Genomic DNA, 19,847 nt, shown 5'->3' with positions numbered 1-19,847 from the left:
CATTTGAGATGAGGTTTAGTGGTGAATCCACGTCTGAGAATCTAGACATCAGCACACGTGGATAAGAGGGAGTTCAGGTTTAACGAAGAGCAACAAAGAGACACAGATATTGAAGAAATCCATTTATAAAACAGATAGCATTGATTCTAGATTCTGATTGCATGAGCAGCATTATACGCAGATATACGCACACCTGTGATCGCACATCAGTTGTATTTTATACTAATGTATTGTAAACAGACTATAGTTTGGCTTATGTATTACATGATGAAGTAATTGTTCATTCTTGAGTTTTACTATAACATTTGTGTCTTTTATACTCCACACATGGATCTGTCAAAAAAGATGGCATGAAACTACAGTAAAATCCACCCTAACTATTTTCTGAAATGCATGTTATTGATCTTATTGTGAACAATTCATCCATGCTTTTTTATTTTTAATATGAAACAAGTCCCTGTCTGAATTTTTTTCTTTTTCGATAATTAGTTGTATTTGAATATATGTCACAATACGGAAGAAAAGAGTTGGTGTTACCTTCATTACATCCCGACATTTTTACTATTTCCTTATGGCCAAAAATCATGAAACTGAATTCATAAGAATTCAGTAGGTTACACAGTCAAAATGACAAAAAGGATCTTTGCTTATTTTAATTTTAATGTTGTTTCTGGTCTTATTTTGCGCGATTCATCAGTAAATGTTATTCGAAATGAGACTTGTTACACAGTCAAAATGACAAAAAGGATCTTTGCTTATTTTCTTAATTTTAATGTTGTTTCTGGTCTTATTTTGCGCGATTCATCAGTAAATGTTATTCGAAATGAGACTGGAGAGCTACAGCAAAAGGAAAAAGAATAATGACTTTTATTGGCTATGATTTGAATAGACTGCTTTGGCATCCTTTTTGTTTTCATAGAATGAAACAGAGCAGCATGAACATTCTTTTAAAACGCTCTTCCACAGAAAGTCAATTGGGTTTGAAACGAGATGCGGGTGAGTAAATCATTTTCTGTTTCGTATGCAAAATACTCCTTGAAATGCCCTTTGGGGTCTAAAAATAGGTTAAGCTACTTTAAATGTGATCTCCAGAGGGAGAAGATCAGCAGAACGCTACAAATGTTTTCATAGGGGCCATATATTTTTACTCTATTGCTGTTTATCTGTGAGATGAAAGCTTTAAACGGTGGAATCAGCCAGAATGGAGGAACCGTCTGGAAAACTGCTCCATTTCCTGTGTTTTTGCTTCACTTTCTGTGAAAGCCATTATCAATGTGCCACTATACACACACATACACTATATAATACAAAACACACACACATCAAGTCATTTCCTTTCCACGGTAAAGGAAGATGATGCAGTCGAGCGTTTTTTGGTCTAAACACACACACAAAGGGTTTAGTTGTTTTTTTTTACTAAAGGACATAATGCGACCATTAGCTCATTACAGTGATGATGTCAGTGTTTTGGGGCTGGTTCCGTTTATCTGATAGTGATTTACCTGCGCCGTGTGACCTATTCAGCCTCTATAGAGGTTTTCTTTGACTAAAGCTCTCTAAATCATCAGATCTAGTCCACCTGGCCCCCAGACACCGTCTGACAGAAAGTCATGCTTATAATCCACAATATAACACCTTGTGTTGTTTATAAGAGAAGACCTCCAGAACTTTTTCCCCTCTTGTTCATTCCAGGTAAACAGATTTTTTCGTGTGTTTAGTTGTTTGACTCACTTTCTAACATTCCGAGAAAATACTGTTAGGAGTTACACGGCTTCTCTCCCGATGCCAGTGTTACAAACAACGATCCAGACGTCTAGCTTGGATTTAGGTTGGAACTAAGCGTGGAATGAATGTCAGTCTGTTTGGGTTACGAGATGTGAGACCTGTTCAAAGCTTCTGGGGTTTCAACACTGAAACTTGTTGATGGAGATAAAGGTGTTTTAAAGGGGTCATATGATGCTGCTAAAAAGAACATTATTTTGTGTATTTGGAGTAATGAAATGTGTTTATGTGGTTTTAAAAAAACACATTATTTTCCACATACTGTACGTTATTGTTTCTCCTCTATGCCCCGCCTTTCTGAAACGCGTTGATTTTTACAAAGCTCATCGGTCTGAAAAAGCAAGGTGTGCTGTGATTGGCCAGCTATCCAGTGCGTTATGATTGGCTGAATACCTCAAGCGTGTGACGGAAATGTTACGCCCCTCACCATACTGTGATGATGCCCTGTCAGGCCGGAGCGTTGATTCAAAAACATGAAAACCATGAAAATTATAAACGAGGCATTTGTTGCATCCAGTGGGGACAAAATTATGGTCCAGGGTAAGATTTGAGGAACCCTGGCCTATAGTCTACTCTACCAGGATCAGTAAACGTCCTCCATAAAATGTGCTGCACACATCTGAATATTTGGGTTGAAGTGTTCTGGAACAGTGTTGTAAATACAACTTAACCACTGATTTCTAGTCGTGCCCATTTTTGGAAGGCCAAACAAAGTAGTTTCGCTTTCACAACGAAACACAGCGCCTTCACGACATGACGGCGGCGGCAACAACAATACTACAGCGAGAATAAAAGTTAAGCCTACTTTCTTTGCGTGAACATTTGGGCGGCGTTATGCAAATCTTCCCACATCGTGACGTAGACATGTGGGGGCGTGTTAGAACGAGCCGTTTTAGGTAGGCGTGGTCGACTCTTAACTTTTATAAAGAATATCTCTTTGGATTTGAGACTTTAGTGTTTGCAACTTTACAGATCTTCTTTATGCACCAAGAGCTTGTAACACTCCAAAGAGAAAGGAAAAATTGAAATCGCATCATATGACCCCTTTAAGTTTAATTGCCAAGAAGTCTTGGTAGATGCATATTTGATCAATATTTGTTTGCTAAAATGCTGCATTTGCTTTAAACTCGCCCCGATTTTGTTCGAGCATTTTTCCCAAACACATACATACTATCCCTGTGTGTGTTTGTGCGCGAGAACACCAAGTACCTGAATAATAGCTTCCATGTGCGACCTGCCTCACCACACACGCACACACGGTGACAAACACACATCCCTGAATGTTATCCATCACACACTCTCATCTATCACTGCTGATGTGTCTTTGAGGTTTGTAGCGTGTGACCGCACATTTGAGCTGCTTGTCTTCTAAAGCCTCACATTTGTCTGTTGATCCGCAGCGCCGCGAGTCCATCCGGCCTGCAGCGTAACACGCAACAGAAGCTGATAATCAAAGCCTGTTGTTCTACTTTTACCCCGTACCCTCAGTTCTGAGAAAACGACAAGAATAATATTTATGAGGTTTGGAAATTGCTAAATTGTTGGAAATTACTGACATTTTCTTTTGTCGTAACCTTTTGTGTTCGGAATGTTCCGGGTTCTGAGTGTGTTGGCATGCTGTTGATTACCACAGGACAGAAATTCAACTCCTCCATCAGTTCAAGAATCACATTAACAGGAATGCACTAACAATGGAAGTCTATTGGGGGCAAGACTTTGCACTGGGATAAATGCTAAACACTTTTTTTTTTTTTTTTTGAAAACACCACCACGAGACTTTAAATCATGATCATTTAAATAATTTATTAATTGATCAAGTTATTCAGTATAATTAAACACTATATACTGTATGCAATTGATTACTAATCTTGCTTATGCAAATTTACATCAAATATTGACCACGTCCCAGTAAAATTGCATAATCGACAAATGAGCATGATTATTAAGAAGGTGAAGTACTGTTTACATACAGAAATAACATTAACAACTTTCATTTATAAATGTTTAAACAGTGCTAATATAAATATGAGAACAAAAGTACTAAATATTTCCACATTTAATCCCTCTAGAATGCTCCATAGATTTCTGGTGCATTACTGTAAATGTAATATAAATGTAAATTTTTTTACAGATGTATTAAAATTATTTTTATTCCCTAGAGACACTTCATGTTTGTTCGCAAAACATTTGCGTTTCCTTGCAAACCTATTGCGTTTCCTTGTTAAACTTTACATTCACTTGCAAAAGCTTTGAAATATAGTTCTTCCTCCCAATATCCTCCCATATTGTTTCCATCACAAAAGTTTTGCGAGCGAATGCAAAAGTCTTCTGAGTGAACGCAAAACTATTGAAAAGTAATTTTTCCTCCCATCATGTTTTTTTCCATCATCATGCCCCTATAGGGTCTCCATAGGTTTTACATGTTTCAGCTGAATAAAAAGCATCAAAACTGCTCCAAATCACAGTTTGTTACTTGTAGATGTTGAGAGTAAATCTATTGTCCCACAGCAAGTTATAAGAACATTCCACCATCCCAGATGAGGTCAGAAGAATACTGTGCTTCCCCCGAGGGGAGGTCAGGGGGAAATTATACTCCCTCAGAGTTCAAGAGAACATTCTCCTGCCCCAGTTTACCCCGTCTGAACAATTACATGCTCCTAAAGCCTGTTACACAGGCTGTTAAAAGCACCACCATAACCAGCTTTAATAAACACACTGAACACGAGCGGTGTGAGAGAGCTGTAGCTCAGGTATGAACGCCATAAGGAGTCAGCACTGTCTGTTTTAAAAGATTCTCGACTCAAAAACACATGACTGCGACAATTCTTACACAAACATAGACGTGGATACATGTGCAACTGAACCCTAGTTCTCACACACATGGTAAGATCATTAGCGGGGTCGTCTTACCACAAACTAACAGGCCATCTCAACCTACAGTGAGAACAAAAGGACACAGTGTGAGTGTGTCTGTCTGTTTCCTGCTGTTCTACTGACGGATCCAACATAACCAGACATTAAGAGAAAGACTTAAGGCCAGGTCCTGTTGTAACATACGCTCCAACGGGAGGCGGTTTGAATCAGAACATTCCGGAACTTTGCCCACCTGGGTCTTAACATACCCATAATGCTTCAGAAAGCTTTAATGACAGAGCAGCATTGGCTAAAGACTGTAATTTAAGTCTTAACACACACACACACACTGGGCAGCAGCGCTCGCCCCTCTGATTAGGATGTGGGATTATGTCACTCACCACAACATTACAACCACCACACGTGATTGGTCAATGGGCAGTGTGATCAGCCAATCGGCTGTGTATCAGTATCAGACAAGTCTGTTATTAGTGATACTGACCGCATGAGTAACAGACTGGAGCTCCGCCACAAGACTAGTGATAGTATGTAGATTTCTTTTCTCTGTCGTCATAGTCTATCCTTAACTGTGAACGAAGAAAAAAAAGAAGAAGAAGAAAGATTTTTAGATTTTCTGCAGAAAATGCTATGCTGCTAGGGTGGTTTGCTATGGCATTGCTGGGATGTTGTGGGAGGTTGCTAGGTGGTTGCTGGCCATTGTTAAGTGGTTTCTGAGGTGTTGTGGGTGGTGGCTTGGGCATTGCTACAGAAGGATGTTTCAGGAATGTTGTGGGGCGTTGCTAGGGTGTTGCTAAGAAGATTCTGGGGTGTTTAAGCATAGATATGTACAGGTAGATGCCACATTTTGACCGCTCCAGACATGTCGACGCGTCCGCCATCTTGGAACGGTCTATATGTCGTTACTCACACTAAAAATCAATGAGTTTCATGATGCAACAACATTGTGCAGCATCTAGTTGTAAAAACTGCCTAAATGTACATTTCTGAACAAACTGGATAAACTTTCACAGGTAAGAATGTGTTGGTTTGTGTTTTTAATTACTCAATATTACAGGTTTTTAAACTAAAATATCTTTTAAATGCCTTGTTATCTAACGGTTTCATCTTCGTGTATTGTGTTAGTTTAGAAAAAGCATCTGGTTATTTCATATATAGGCAGATATAGATATTCATTCATGCAGACACTCAGGGATTTCGCTCTCAAGTGTTCACGGACCAGTTTTGACTATTCCAATATGGCGGACGGCTTACGCATAGCGGCCTATAGAAACAGCTCCCTATACATATCGATGTGTTTAGGGTTGTAGCTAGAGCATTGTGGGAGTTTGCTGGGGTGTTCTGAGTGGTTGCTAGGGAATTGCTAGGAAGTTTCTGAAGTGTTGTGTTTAGTTGATAGGTGGTTGCTGGGGTGTTGTGGATGGTTGCTTACTGTGCTATGAAGTTTATTACTTAGGTTTAGATGTTTATTACTGACCTCGAATATAATAGTATGAGTATGACATTAGTAATATTGATGCTTGACTTTGTATACACCAAACTGAATTGAATAGATAGACATAACAACATATGTACAACTCAGTCTCATAGATATTTCTTTGCCTATTGTAAATTTCTACTTTGAATGTTATTAAATTGCCATTGGGTTGAAAGATGAGATAATTGGTCCCAATTGCTGCTATATCATTAATGGCTGTTACCATTTGCCTGCTTCACATGTCTATCTGACTTTTTAATTTATTTTTTATTACAGAGTCCTTTACGCAAGAATCAGACATTCACGGAACATTAGCAACCCTCCATTCAGTTATCTTTAAACAATTCCCCAGAGATCCACCCTGGCAAATGTATTTTACGGCACCTGCCAGTCAAAATGACAGGAAAGTATGTGAAAACCTGAGAAAGGAAGAATGGATGGAGGGAAAAGGAGGACGGAGAGAGGGATGTGGAACAAATGGAACCTCATAAAAGTTACAAATAAGAGTTCAGACGTGAGCCAGGTCCGACAATTATACGGCACTGCTCTTTGCTCCACCTCCCTCAGCATGGGGGCGTGTGTTAAGACTCATAACTCCGCCCACCACAGCTGCTGTGAGTTGATAGACAGCCTGTTACCTCAACCCAACACACACACACATCATTAAAACCCGAAGGCACACAGACATCACTCTTTTCTTCTGTCCCTCACTCCTGAGTCCTGCTCAATCACACACAGACTTTCTCTATAAAACACACTCACAGTCTCATATACAAGACACTGAAGCCAAAAGACACAAAGGAATCACAGATCAGCTCCCTTAAGGCTTTTCACTCACACACTCCTTCTGTGGGGAGGCAGAAGGTTGTGATAAAGGATGACCGGCACAATGCATCTCTTCGCGGCCGTTTCTCTGATCTTTACTCTCAGCTCAGCAAGCGCAGAATCAACCGGTGAGTACACGAAGTTTCTTTAAAAGGTTCAAATGTTTCTTTAATTCATGACTAGTTAAGATGCCTGGTTTAACTAATAATATGAGTATTTAAGTTCATTCAAAATAACATTTTACTGTATTCACACTTTGACTTTTTTTCACGTTTCTCTGTCTCGTAAAATCTCACTCTGAGCTGTATATCTCAGTCTAAAAGGGTCTGATTTCTTCTATAATGGCTGGTTTCTGGCCTGTTTTCTCACATTTTTAATTTTCTTTTCCTTTTTACTTTAATCTTCTCTCTCTCTTCTCTAACATTTTCTTGTCATCTCCTTTTTGATTTTTCAATTTATTAATCCCAACAATGTGGATGTGTTTACCACAGAGCATCAGGCTCCAATTTAGATTTTTGGTAACTGCCTGTTTGTACAAGAGAGAGCTAAAATGCATGTGTGTGTGTGAAGGGTAGTTCATTCTGGGCTATAGAAGTCATAATGTCTTTAGCAGCAAGGATGAGATTGCATTATTTTATTGAATCAGAAAGGCAGACACATAATACTTAAAGAAAACACACACACTCACTCAGTACTTCCACCAACAGAGGCTATAAACATTCCCCCTTTTTGATGACAACGTAATATTTCCTCCAAGACATGTGACTTAGTGAATGTTTGAACATTAAAATGACAAATAAGTCAAATCACACATGTTGGCAATCACAGCCAGCGTGTAAATATTTCAGCACACCATCTGTGAACAGAAATTATGCTTTTGAGCAACAAACAGCTCTTTAAAATGGGCAAACTATACTCTTTCTTCACAAGAAAGTGAAGATAAACAAGAGGCACAACAATAGCCTTGTTTTTTTGTGGGAATATTGCTTAGTTGTATTGATGTGCTGATTGCTAAGGCATGAAAATGAGAGTCAGACCATCTCTCTGGTTAAAATATTGGGAAAGACGTCATCCTTGAGTCATTAAAATTTTTTTCATACAACATTATGTTTGCCTGTTCAGCCAATGGCACGCTTCCATCACCATAACAACCAACATCTGTATTTGACATCCGGCAGTGACACCACAACGGCTGTCCGTTCACCTGGTTTCCATGAAGTTTTCCAGTGAAAATGTTCAATGGATAAGATCCAGTTCGATCCCTGTCAATCTCAGTTATACAAACTAAGACCAGTTACTTCAGTTACAGGTGTTTCTGTTTAAAAACCTCAAGATATTAATCTGAAATTCAAGCTTTTTTCTGCTTATTCTGGAACACAACAGAACAGAAATTTACATCTTTGTTAAATGTTGCTCACCAAAATGTATGTCACTCATCAAGCACGTTAGATACGGTCTGGGTTTCAGCATTTAAACACACCATTATCCCATTTGCAATGCCAAAACATAAAACAATTTGAATGCATTTGAATGCCATTAGACTTTTGGTTACAGTTGAACTGTGTTATGCTTTTAAAAAACGACTAATACTTGCCATTTGCAAACTTCAAAGAACTACAAATCCCTAAACATTAATTTGGCCACATGCGACTGGCTAAATAAACAGGAACAGTATTTACAGTCTAACAGAAATTACATCAACTTGGGCATCACTCCCAGCATGCATTAGCCTGAGAAACAACTACAGTGGTGTGAAAAAGTGTTGGCCCCCTTCCTGATTTCTTATTTTTTTTGCATGTTTGTCACACTTTAATGTTTCAGATCATCAAACAAATTTAAATATTACACAAAGATAATGCAAGTAAATACAAAATGCAGTTTTTAAATGATGATTTCATTTATTATGGGAAAAAAGCTGTCCAAACCTACGTGGCCCTACGTGAAAAATTAATTGTCCCCTCCTGTTAAATCATGAAAGAACTGCAATTAACCACATTATTTTAGAAAGCTGAGTTAAATTTCACTAGCCACACCCAGGCCTGATTACTGCCAGACCAGTTTAATCAAGAAATCACTTAAATAGAGCCTGTCTGACAAAGTGAAGCATGCTTAAAGAGCAACACATTATGCCGCGATCTAAAGAAATAACTTTTTCACACCACTGTACATGTTTGTGAGCAGTATGCTTTGTGTTTGAGTAGCACTTATATATCCTTTAAATAACGTTTTCCCTGCAGTGTATAACCTCTTAACGTCACCGGACTGCCTACCGGATCTATTGCACGGAGGTTTGGCAGAGCAGGGAGTAACAGAACTCTTTATACTCACAACGTTCCGTCTTCAGCCTCGAACCGGAAACACCATATTCAGCCTGTACAATCCGCGAGACAACAGCAAGTACTTTGAGTTTTCTGTGCTTGGAAAACTCAACAAAGGTATGTAAACGTTGACTATACCATACTTTTGACATTTCTGTAAGAGTTATGAATATATATGTGATATGATGATGTGGGCTTCATTTGCTTTTGTCATTTACTTTAAAAAACCCACTTTGACCTGAAAATAAGTGTTTTAAGCTCCAAAAATGACAGAAATGTAATGGATCAAAAAAGAAGTGCTATTAGAACAAATATAAAAACTGACATTATCTATCTCTTTCTCTCTCTGTAGCTACTTTACGATACCTGCGCCGAGATGGTAGGATGAGTACCGTCACCTTTAACAACCTGAAACTGGCTGATGGTGAGAAGCATCGGCTCCTCTTTCATCTGAAGGGACTGGAGGTGGGCCAACCAGGGGGCTTCATGCACAACCAGGGGGTGTTACCGGTTCCCGGGGTGGAGCTCCACCTGGACTGCAGGCTGGTGGAGACGCTGAGAGATTTACCAGCTGTGTTTAATGGCCTTAACAATCACCAGGGAGTGGAGCTCAGAACTATGCAGGGGAAAGCACAAGTATACAACACATTTAATAACTGCACACTCACATGCTGAGAGATATATTTGGAGGGTTTTCGTTTTATGCACTAATACACTAACATAAACTCCCCATTGTGCTCTTTCTGTTTGGCAGGAGGAGTTGGAGGAGCTCAAACTTGCATATGGTGATTCAATGGAAAATGTTGCATCGCTGCAAGACTGCCACACTCATCAGAGCGACTCCGTACAGACTTTAGGTAACGACTCAATTTTTACATTCTCTGAAGAAAACATGAGTGGTGCATGTGCAAAATCTGCCACCACAATGCTAGAGTTATTGGTGGTTGCCAGGGTGTTGCTAGGGTGTTCTGATCGATTGCTATGGCTAGGGGTTTGTTACAAATAAAGCATTTTTCAGTGGCATCAGCAAATGTTTTCCATCCAAGAAAACAGTCAGCCAGAACTAAATCAGCTTAATTATTGAGTGCACCTTTGAGGAATAGATTCCAAAAGAAGAGATAAAGAAAGAGTAAATATGAATAAATGGTTTATCTGCTAAAATGATAAGATCAGCGTTTTTGTTGTTTATAAAGGGCTTAACACAAAACAGCTTACAAATCAGATGCTGGAGCTGACAAAGGTCATTAATGAGCTGAAAGATGTTCTTATTCAGCAGGTAAAACCTTCCTGACAATTACCTTTTTGTACCCTTTGTTTAATGTTCTTAATTTACACCATCTCTTATTTACAAATCAGATTTTTGTATTTGCACGCTTGTTTACAGGTGAAGGAAACATCTTTCCTCAGAAACACCATCTCTGAGTGCCAGGCCTGTGGTAAGACATTATGAAGAGCAAGATATGCGTGATATGCATGAGTTTGTTGATGCATCTATGCAGATAAGAGACCAAAACAAGGCATTTTTCTGTGTCCACACATATCCATGGCAACGTGTCAAACAAACACTCCAGTCATGACTTCAAAGTCACCAAATCTGAAGCAGATTTGAAGCAGGAGGGCAATCATGGAGTGTTCAATTACAGATGCATCATGAATGCTTCAAACCACATCATAAATGCTAAATATGATTGGTTAATTCTAGGGCTGGGCGGAACGGAGGTGGTGAAACCAAAGTGTACACCTGGAGTGTGTTTCCGTGATGACATGTGTATAGAAACAGACAATGGGGCAGAGTGTGGTCCATGCCCTGATGGATACACTGGAGATGGATACAGCTGTGATGACGTTGATGAGGTACGTGTCTGTTCAAGGGGTCATATCAAGATAAACGACTTTTACTTGATCTACTGGTATTGCCTGAGGAAGGTCGATTGAAATCAAAATGTTGCTAATAAAATAATATTATGATGTAAGTTTGAATAGGGCATGGGATTGAAACATTTTCTCAAGTTGATCTTCGGAAATAAAAAATGTATGTCCTAGGAAACATGGTGAAACTTGCAGTTCCTTATTTTGATAGGACAGTATAGTGTTAGACCGGAAACAATGGGGAAGAAAAGAACCATGAGCCAGAATTCAAACTCGGGATTGAATGAATGTAATTGCCATGCATATTTGTGTCTATTGCAGTGCCAGTTTAATCCCTGCTTCCCTGGGGTGAGGTGTGTGAACATGGCTCCAGGTTTCCGCTGTGAGGCATGTCCTCTTGGATTCACTGGAAAACCACTGGAGGGTGTTGGCGTGGCTTATGCACAAACGCACAAGCAGGTATGTCACTGATGACTTGGGGCCCTTTTGCATGATTTGTGTCAGAGTTCCCAAATGGATTAAACTTTATGCAAAGTGAAGCATCAAGCTACAGCATTATCCCCTGTGTGCAGGTCATATGTTGTAAAAAAAAGTTTAGGCAATTAAAAAAAATGACAATTTGCCACTGATATTTTGATACACAGCCAATAATAACAGACTGAAAGGTCATTTATCTCCTAATTCCTATACTGTCTTTAGGTGTGTGATGATATCGATGAGTGTAAAGGACCAGATAATGGAGGATGCACCACTAACTCCATCTGTATGAATTCTGTGGTGAGAACTGACTTGTTCATAATGCACTTCTATAATGCAAAGCGCCATCATGTCACACAGACATGCAAAGCAAAAGAATAGTGCCTCAAGATGTGTGTTATCTTGTGTAGGGATCATATCAATGTGGCCGATGTAAGACCGGATTTACAGGTGACCAGATCAGAGGTTGTAAGCCAGAGAAAAGCTGTGGAAACCGCCTACAGAACCCTTGCGACCCCAATGCGCAGTGCATAGAGGAAAGAGATGGCACCATCACATGCCAGGTACCCTTTTGAGGCACACACATTTAAACATGGGCTGGAAAAAAGACATTATGCTCAAGCGCAAATTCTCATGGTGTATTTGTGTACTAGTGTGGCATTGGATGGGCTGGCAATGGTTATCTCTGCGGTAAAGACACTGACATCGACGGGTACCCTGACGAGAAGCTGCGCTGCCGAGACCCAACCTGCAGAAAGGTAACTATGGCAACAATGCAATCGATATTGACTTGCTTAGGGCTATGGTGACATCACTTGCTTGTCTCCGGGAGAGCTGATTCATTTGGTTCCTTAATACCAGGATAACTGTGTTACCATTCCAAACTCGGGACAAGAGGACGCAGATGGCGACGGGAAAGGCGATGCATGTGACCCAGATGCAGATGGAGATGGAATACTGAATGAGCAGGTAAATGCACACAATCGTGGCATGGTTGTTTATATGCACTGCAGAATCTCACACTAATTCCTTTAAAAATCTCTTACTCTTGCTTTTCTATCTCTGGTTATGAAGTAAACTTTTTTTCCTGTGTATATGTATGGATTTTAGGATAACTGCTGGTTGACACCAAATATAAATCAACGGAACAGTGATAAAGACAGCCATGGTGATGCATGTGACAACTGTATCCGAGTGGATAACCCAGACCAGAGAGACACCGATTCCGATGGCCTCGGAGATGCATGCGATGACGACATGGATGGAGATGGTAAGAGAATAAAAAGATGGCAAAATCTTGATGATTTGGTTCAAACAAAAGATTTGTCTTTGTCTTTCTGGTACTGACTCATTCCCATTTTTGGTGTCTGTTTTTGTTGATTATCAGGGCTGAAAAACTTCCTGGATAACTGCCAGCGAGTGAAAAATCGTGACCAGCTGGATCGTGATGGGGATGGGGTGGGAGATGCATGTGATAGCTGTCCTGACATCCCAAATCCAAATCAGGTACATTATTTGCAGATATACTCTTCAGATGCTGTACTTTTGTACTATAATAAATATTTATGTTCACTCCTCTTCTTCCCAGTCTGACATTGACAATGATCTTGTTGGAGATTCTTGCGACACAAATCAAGATAGGTATGAAAGGGGCCATAACTCAAGCAACAGATATACGGTTTCCTTTGCATATCTGTTTCTTCATCGTTACACCAAAATGATGAATTTCGAGACAATACTGTCAATGTTCTGTAGAAATTTCTGCAAGCACTCCTGTGATATCATTTCTTGTATCCTTCAGTGATGGTGATGGTCACCAAGATAGCAAAGACAACTGCCCACTGGTAATTAACAGCTCCCAGCTGGACACAGATAAAGACGGACTGGGAGATGAATGTGACGATGATGATGATAATGATGGTATTCCAGACACAATGCCTCCTGGACCAGATAACTGCCGCTTGGTGCCCAACCCTGACCAAATGGATGACAACAGTGAGTACACCATTAATCCTTAAATAGAGACATATGCACTGTACATTATTCTGTGATCATCTACTCACCCTATTTTTCTTCACTGGAACAAAACCTGAAAAGCAGAATGTCCGTAGAATGAAAACAGAAATGAACAGTGACTGTCAAACGCCATTTAAATAGCTGACATACAACTTTGCACTGCATTCTAGTCTTCTAAAGTTGCACGATACCTTTGTGTAAGAAACAGAAATGTATCCCATTATTCTTAGAAAGTCTTGTATTTTTAGTTTCTGTGAACATACAGAAATAATTTTTCAATCATCCCTCACTCACCTGTTCATTTCTACACAGATGACGGAGTGGGCGACATATGCGAATCAGACTTCGACCAAGACAAGGTGATCGACAGGATCGATAACTGTCCAGAAAATGCAGAGATCACACTAACAGACTTCAGAGCCTATCAGACGGTTGTACTGGACCCAGAGGGTGACGCTCAGATTGACCCCAACTGGGTGGTTCTTAACCAGGTGACAGATTAGCAATAGATACATAGAAATTTAAATGTCTCTACAGAAAACATGTGTTTGAGATGTACAATGCTGACAAATTTTTTGTCTTTCTTTAAAGGGAATGGAGATTGTCCAGACTATGAATAGTGACCCTGGCCTTGCTGTTGGTGAGCGGATGCATGTTTCTCCAAAAAGGTTAGTGACATATTAAATTATTTCTATTGATGATGCATTTCCCCTCTTGGATGACCAGGTTACACTGCATTCAGTGGTGTTGATTTCGAGGGAACCTTCCATGTGAATACGGTGACTGATGACGACTATGCCGGCTTCATCTTTGGCTACCAAGACTCTTCCAGTTTCTATGTGGTGATGTGGAAGCAAACAGAGCAGACATACTGGCAGGCCACGCCCTTCAGAGCCGTAGCTGAACCTGGCATTCAGCTGAAGGTTGAACAGCTGAATTTCAAGATTTATGTCCAAGTTTGTAAGAAAGACTTGCATGGAATTAATAGAACTCTATCTTTGTCTCTTGCTCTTAGGCAGTGAAGTCCAAGACTGGTCCAGGTGAGCATTTGAGGAACTCTCTCTGGCATACAGGTGACACTAATGATCAGGTACGTCTCCTGTGGAAGGATCCAAGGAACGTTGGCTGGAAGGATAAGGTATCATACCGCTGGTACCTGCAGCATCGCCCACAAGTCGGATACATCAGGTGAGCCATTCAAAATTCAGGTGACTTCAAGTTTGAAGCCAAGCAAGCTGTTACTTGAGAAAGAAAAGCGTGTTAAAAATCAAAATGATTCAGTACAGATTTCTGTGTGTGTTTTTAGGGTTCGTTTCTATGAGGGATCAAAGCTGGTGGCAGATTCTGGGGTGACAATTGATACCACAATGAGAGGCGGAAGACTGGGAGTGTTCTGCTTCTCTCAAGAGAACATCATCTGGTCAAACTTGAAGTACCGCTGCAATGGTGAGAACACAAACACAAACAGTCATATATAATGCTACAAAATATTTTTGTTTCATATAAATAAATCTTTTTCCAGACACCATTCCAGAGGACTTCCAGGAGTTCAGTACACAACATGGCATGGACCCCCTGTAAATAATTCCCATCATGCTATGTTTATACCAGCACACCATTACACACAGTCCTATGTGTCTCTGAAAGTGTGAAACACATTTGTACACAATGTGTGTGTGTAGAATTGGGATACGTGTATACACAATGTGTATGCCTTTTTTTTTTTTTTTTTAAATCAAGTTTTTTTACTCTGTTTACTCTGGTCAAAAAAACTTCAGCAATTTAGCTACATCATATAACATTTAGATAAGAGACGAACAGTATTTCCTGTTATCAGTCAGTTAGATGTTACAGTTATCAGCTAACTGCCTAGAATGCAGGTAGATTTGCATCAAGTCATTGTAAAGAGAGCAATTACAAGAAAGGATGACACATATTACGGTAAAAAATAAGAAACCTTTTTGGAGTCTCTCATTCCTATTTGACACCAATAAAAGAATAATTTCAAGACATGGGATGATGACATAAATGTATGACTGTACTTCCATCTGACTAAGATTTTTGTGATCTGTAGCTCAGAAACAGTCCTGTTTCAAAATCTAGTTTGCTGCCTAACGAGCTGTTTTGTAAGGTAGCATCCCAAATGAAATGAAACCTTATAAATAATCTGAATTTGGGAGACTTGACTCACAATTGGCAAATAAATGAAGTATTGTTGTATTTAAAGTCTACATCTCTCAACCTCCCTTTAGTTTAGCCATATTTGATTAGAACAGCAATGCATTCTGATATTATGGTACTATATATTTGAAAGATACATGTGATGCTACCTTAGAATTTGGCTAAATATTATCTTAATTATGCTGGCTTCCTTTTGAAATATGAGAAATGCACTTATGATGCCTTAAAGGAGACATATTATGCCCCTTTTTACAATATGCAATATAAGTCTCTGGTGTCCCCAGAATGTGTCTGTGAAGTTTCAGCTCAAAATACTCCACAGATAATTTATTATATCAATTTGAAAATGCCTATTTTGAGTGGAAGCAGAAACACGCTGTTTTTCGGGTCTGTCTCTTTAAATGCAAATGAGCTGCTGCTTCCCGCCCCTTTTCCAGAATAGAGCTGCATTAGAGATCGGACCTGCTAAAAACATCTGTTTTGGTTCTGATTATCATGTTTATCGTGCTGAAATCATGTTTAAACTTCTGATATACGGTTTTCTGAGCTCACACATCCGAAGCACACGGACAGAAAGCGGCTGTCACAGCATGCGAGTACTAAACTAAGTTCTTATTCACACACAATTTAATGTTAAAAACACACACGTTACAAAAAACAGTGGGTTATGTCTGTGAAGGTAAACAGCTGGGAAATAAATCACATGTTTATTTTAGATCTGTGTGGCAGCAGCAATATACATTAAATAAATGAATAAATCCACTGCTCTGTTGTCTCCTCTGAGGCTGGGACTCTAAATAGTGTTCTGTGCTCGTTTGTGCAGTCAAAGACAGAACAGTTAGCATGTTTTGGTCCGAATAAAAGACGACCCTGATTATAAGATGACCCCCCTTTTTCCAGATGTACCTTTTGGAAAAAGACTTTTAAAAAACCAAATCTTGTTTTTTCTCAGTAAAACACATTTTGTCTTCAATTATTTTCATATTGCATATTTTTCCTATTTTAATTTTTATTTTGAAAGTAAGGTAAAAACTGGTAAAATGTACCAACAATCACATTTAAAAAATATACACTTTTTGATATACCATTAAAAAAAAAAACATGAATTAGGACATTTAGGCTATCCATCTAATAGTAGCCTACCAAAATCGTATTAACAGTAGAAGTTAAATCTTACTGTAATCTTCAAATCTGGGTACTGTCTTACGTTTTAAAATCACAAAGGGAGTTTGGTCCCATCAGGCTAACGTGACAGTCACGACTCATGCAGCTGTAAGCTTTTTCCCATCAGGCTAACGTGACAGTCACGACTCATGCAGCTGTAAGGTTTTCTTTTTCTTTAGTTTTTACTCGCGATCTTTACAACACGCATTACATTACGTATTTCATGGCACACTCGTTTCATGCGTATTTGGCGCCCCTATTGTTGTGGGTGTATTATTGACATGTCAAAGTCTAGACCCTGAATACAAGACGACCGCGTTTTTCCAGATGTATTTCCAAGAAAAAAACATTGTCTTATATTCGGGTCAATACGGTAATACACCGTTGTCGCTTGCAAAAACACAATAATGGTGCCGTGGGTGTAAATTTACAGATTAAGGGGAGGTAATATTATAATGAGATCCCTTTGCCACGTCACCAAAGAAGTGAAATCAGACGCGCTCGTTTTCTCAGACGCTTGCAGAAAAAGGCTTCCCAAAACAAAGTTACTGGGTTAATCTTTTTCACGTTTCCTTGGTTGGTAGATGCACCGGGAACTTGATTATAGCACTTAAAACCTGGAAAAGTCCGATTTTCATGATACGTCACCTTTAAAGTGTTGTTTTGGCAGGCAGTTCAGTAGGGTTTGGGCCAGGGCTCATGTTTGATGGGCATGTAAGTTAGTTCGTTCACACGAGAGGCTGTTTGCTCTGCAGCATTACTGCCAGAGTTAGTTAACAGCAAGAGTAAAGAGTCTTCTCCTGCTGTGTTTGCTCTTAGCTCATGCTAACCTCAGCCGTTCTTGCCTCTGTTCACATTCCTTCTGTATGTGGAAGCTGTTTCATTAGAGTGTTTAAAGGGGGGAAAGCTTTTAAATGTCCTACCACTACTGTTCAGAACATTTGCAAAACATGGTCAGCAGATGGCAGTATGTCCCTAGCATTTACTCACTATTGCTGTGAGCTATTATTAGAACAGTCAGTTCTCTTTACCATGTTCTCCCTTCTCCGCCTTACCTCATGTCTCTGTTTGCCATCTGAATATTAATGTTTTTCAGACGATCACTTGGTCAACAAATCGTCGTTGAATTCATTAACAAAGCAGTTGATTATGAAAATAGTTACACAACCAAATGAGTGTGACTCGAGAGATGGATCTGAAGTGAGAGGTGCTGTCAAATGCCACTTTACTCATTATGAATCACCCCGTAACCTTTACTGGGAGAGGCTGAGGGAGAAAGAGTGGTGTAGGAAGAGCCGTACCTGTGAATATCACTCCCCTGCAACACACACAGCTTATCCTATAACACATACACATATGATAAAATGGGATAAAGGTTAGAAAGACTGTAGGATGGTAAATATTTTCCAAAAACTGGGTTTTTTTTCTATTTCACAAGTAAACAGGTGCTGTAGTGCGTATCATAGTATTGTGATTGTATTATTATGGTACATATTACAATATTCATACCATATTTTCCTGTCACTCAAAAGTACTTAAAAGAATATCATGGTATTACCATAGTCTTGTCCAAAAAATATGTCCAAATACCATGGATTTTGTATTGTTAGCTAGTTACTAGTTTTACAAGCGTTCGTTAGGTTTTCCCCCCCAAACATGTAACTATTTTACAAACATAAATGGCACTTTAAATTTAGTGTCTGATTGAAAAGAGGTGTCCTATTACTTTTCTAAGTGACCAGATGTATAATTCTCACCTACGGGATAATAAAACAGGTTAAAATCTCATAGACAAGACCAAAAAAAATCACGGAAACTTTGGATGGGCTCTTTTGATTTGAGGCAATAGACAACCACCCCAACAACCGCCTAGCAACAAGCTAAAACAGTCACAATTTCTTAGGGAAATGTTAAAATGCACTATTTGATAAGCTAATGTGTTTAATTCTGAAGGTGGCTGAAAATAGAGGAAAGGATTAACTCACTGGACATCCCTCAATCGCTCGGACCTTGTTTGACAGATGGTTTCTACTTTAAACAGAACTAATTTAGGAGCCCTTTAGTCGACGCTAATAACGGTCACTTAAAAAGAGCGCCAATAACAGACCTCGTCACAATGAGGGCGCGAAAATTACGCGGCACAGTTGGGCATCCGCTGGTCACGAGACGAGAGTTATTATTAAAAGCAAGAGATCACGACTTCTTACGAGCCCCTGCTGAGCTTTAACGTTACTCCGCAGAAGCACAATGTTCCCAGAACGTCCTCGACACTGCGCTAGCACAATGTTCCCTCACAAACACTTTCAGGGCGAGACCCTCACACACCTGATCTCGCATTCATCTCTCGAGACACAACGGAAATGTCCGGCCGGTCGATAGTGACAGATTTCGAGGTCTCATTCACACCACTCGGCTCGGTTTTCCTGAGCTCCCTCTCTCTATTTTTTTCCAAAATGGACGAAATCTGGCTTAGAGATTCTCTGACGTTTCTGACACGGACAACTACACCAAATTTGTCCAGTTTTCCGGTACCAGCGGGAATCCTGAAGCATCTTTCCTCTGTGATTGGCTGAACGCGCAACGTCTGAGGAAATATGGCCATTTATGTACTGAGGAATGCGCGCCAATTCACCTGCACGTACGTTGCGTAATGCGACATTCCCCAAGGCGCCGCTTTAATGCATTAGCGGTCAGTTAACGCCGAGGACAGTCTGTGAATGCGCAAAGACGTTTTATTCCCGTGGAGATGGGAACATTGAACTGTCACCGTGACGAGCGTAAAGAACTACTGCTACACAAGCCACCAGACGTGACAATCACACGTTAACTGCCTGTAATTGCATATGTGTGGGTGAAGCGGTACTGGA

General features: G+C 39.7%; 1 protein-coding gene across 1 annotated transcript; it reads left to right on the top strand.

Annotated features, from left to right (window-relative positions):
• Positions 1-6,781: 6,781 nt before the first annotated feature.
• LOC107599356 (thrombospondin-4-B-like) lies at positions 6,782-15,799 on the top strand. Its single transcript, XM_016290923.1, has 22 exons — positions 6,782-7,083; positions 9,193-9,390; positions 9,626-9,909; positions 10,028-10,130; positions 10,467-10,549; positions 10,658-10,709; positions 10,976-11,127; positions 11,464-11,601; positions 11,842-11,919; positions 12,030-12,182; positions 12,273-12,377; positions 12,481-12,588; positions 12,730-12,889; positions 13,007-13,125; positions 13,208-13,260; positions 13,421-13,614; positions 13,948-14,126; positions 14,227-14,275; positions 14,362-14,558; positions 14,651-14,823; positions 14,942-15,081; positions 15,158-15,799. Exons 1-22 carry the CDS (start codon positions 7,008-7,010, stop codon positions 15,214-15,216), a joined length of 2,853 nt encoding a protein of 950 aa, XP_016146409.1. The 5' UTR covers positions 6,782-7,007; the 3' UTR covers positions 15,217-15,799.
• The last annotated feature ends 4,048 nt before the right edge of the window (positions 15,800-19,847 follow it).

This window comes from Sinocyclocheilus grahami, unplaced genomic scaffold (genome assembly GCF_001515645.1).
Source record: "Sinocyclocheilus grahami isolate Dianchi unplaced genomic scaffold, SAMN03320097.WGS_v1.1 scaffold265.1, whole genome shotgun sequence".
Classification (NCBI taxonomy): Eukaryota; Metazoa; Chordata; class Actinopteri; order Cypriniformes; family Cyprinidae; genus Sinocyclocheilus; species Sinocyclocheilus grahami.
This window is presented reverse-complemented; position numbering and strand designations above follow the sequence as displayed.

Excerpts from the sequence above, each read along its gene's own strand:
- LOC107599356 (XM_016290923.1), top strand. The coding sequence starts at position 7,008 with ATGACCGGCACAATGCATCTCTTCGCGGCCGTTTCTCTGATCTTTACT. Across the intron at positions 9,391-9,625 it reads GCTTGGAAAACTCAACAAAG|CTACTTTACGATACCTGCGC; the intron begins GTATGTAAACGT and ends CTCTCTCTGTAG. Across the intron at positions 12,589-12,729 it reads ATGGAATACTGAATGAGCAG|GATAACTGCTGGTTGACACC; the intron begins GTAAATGCACAC and ends TATGGATTTTAG.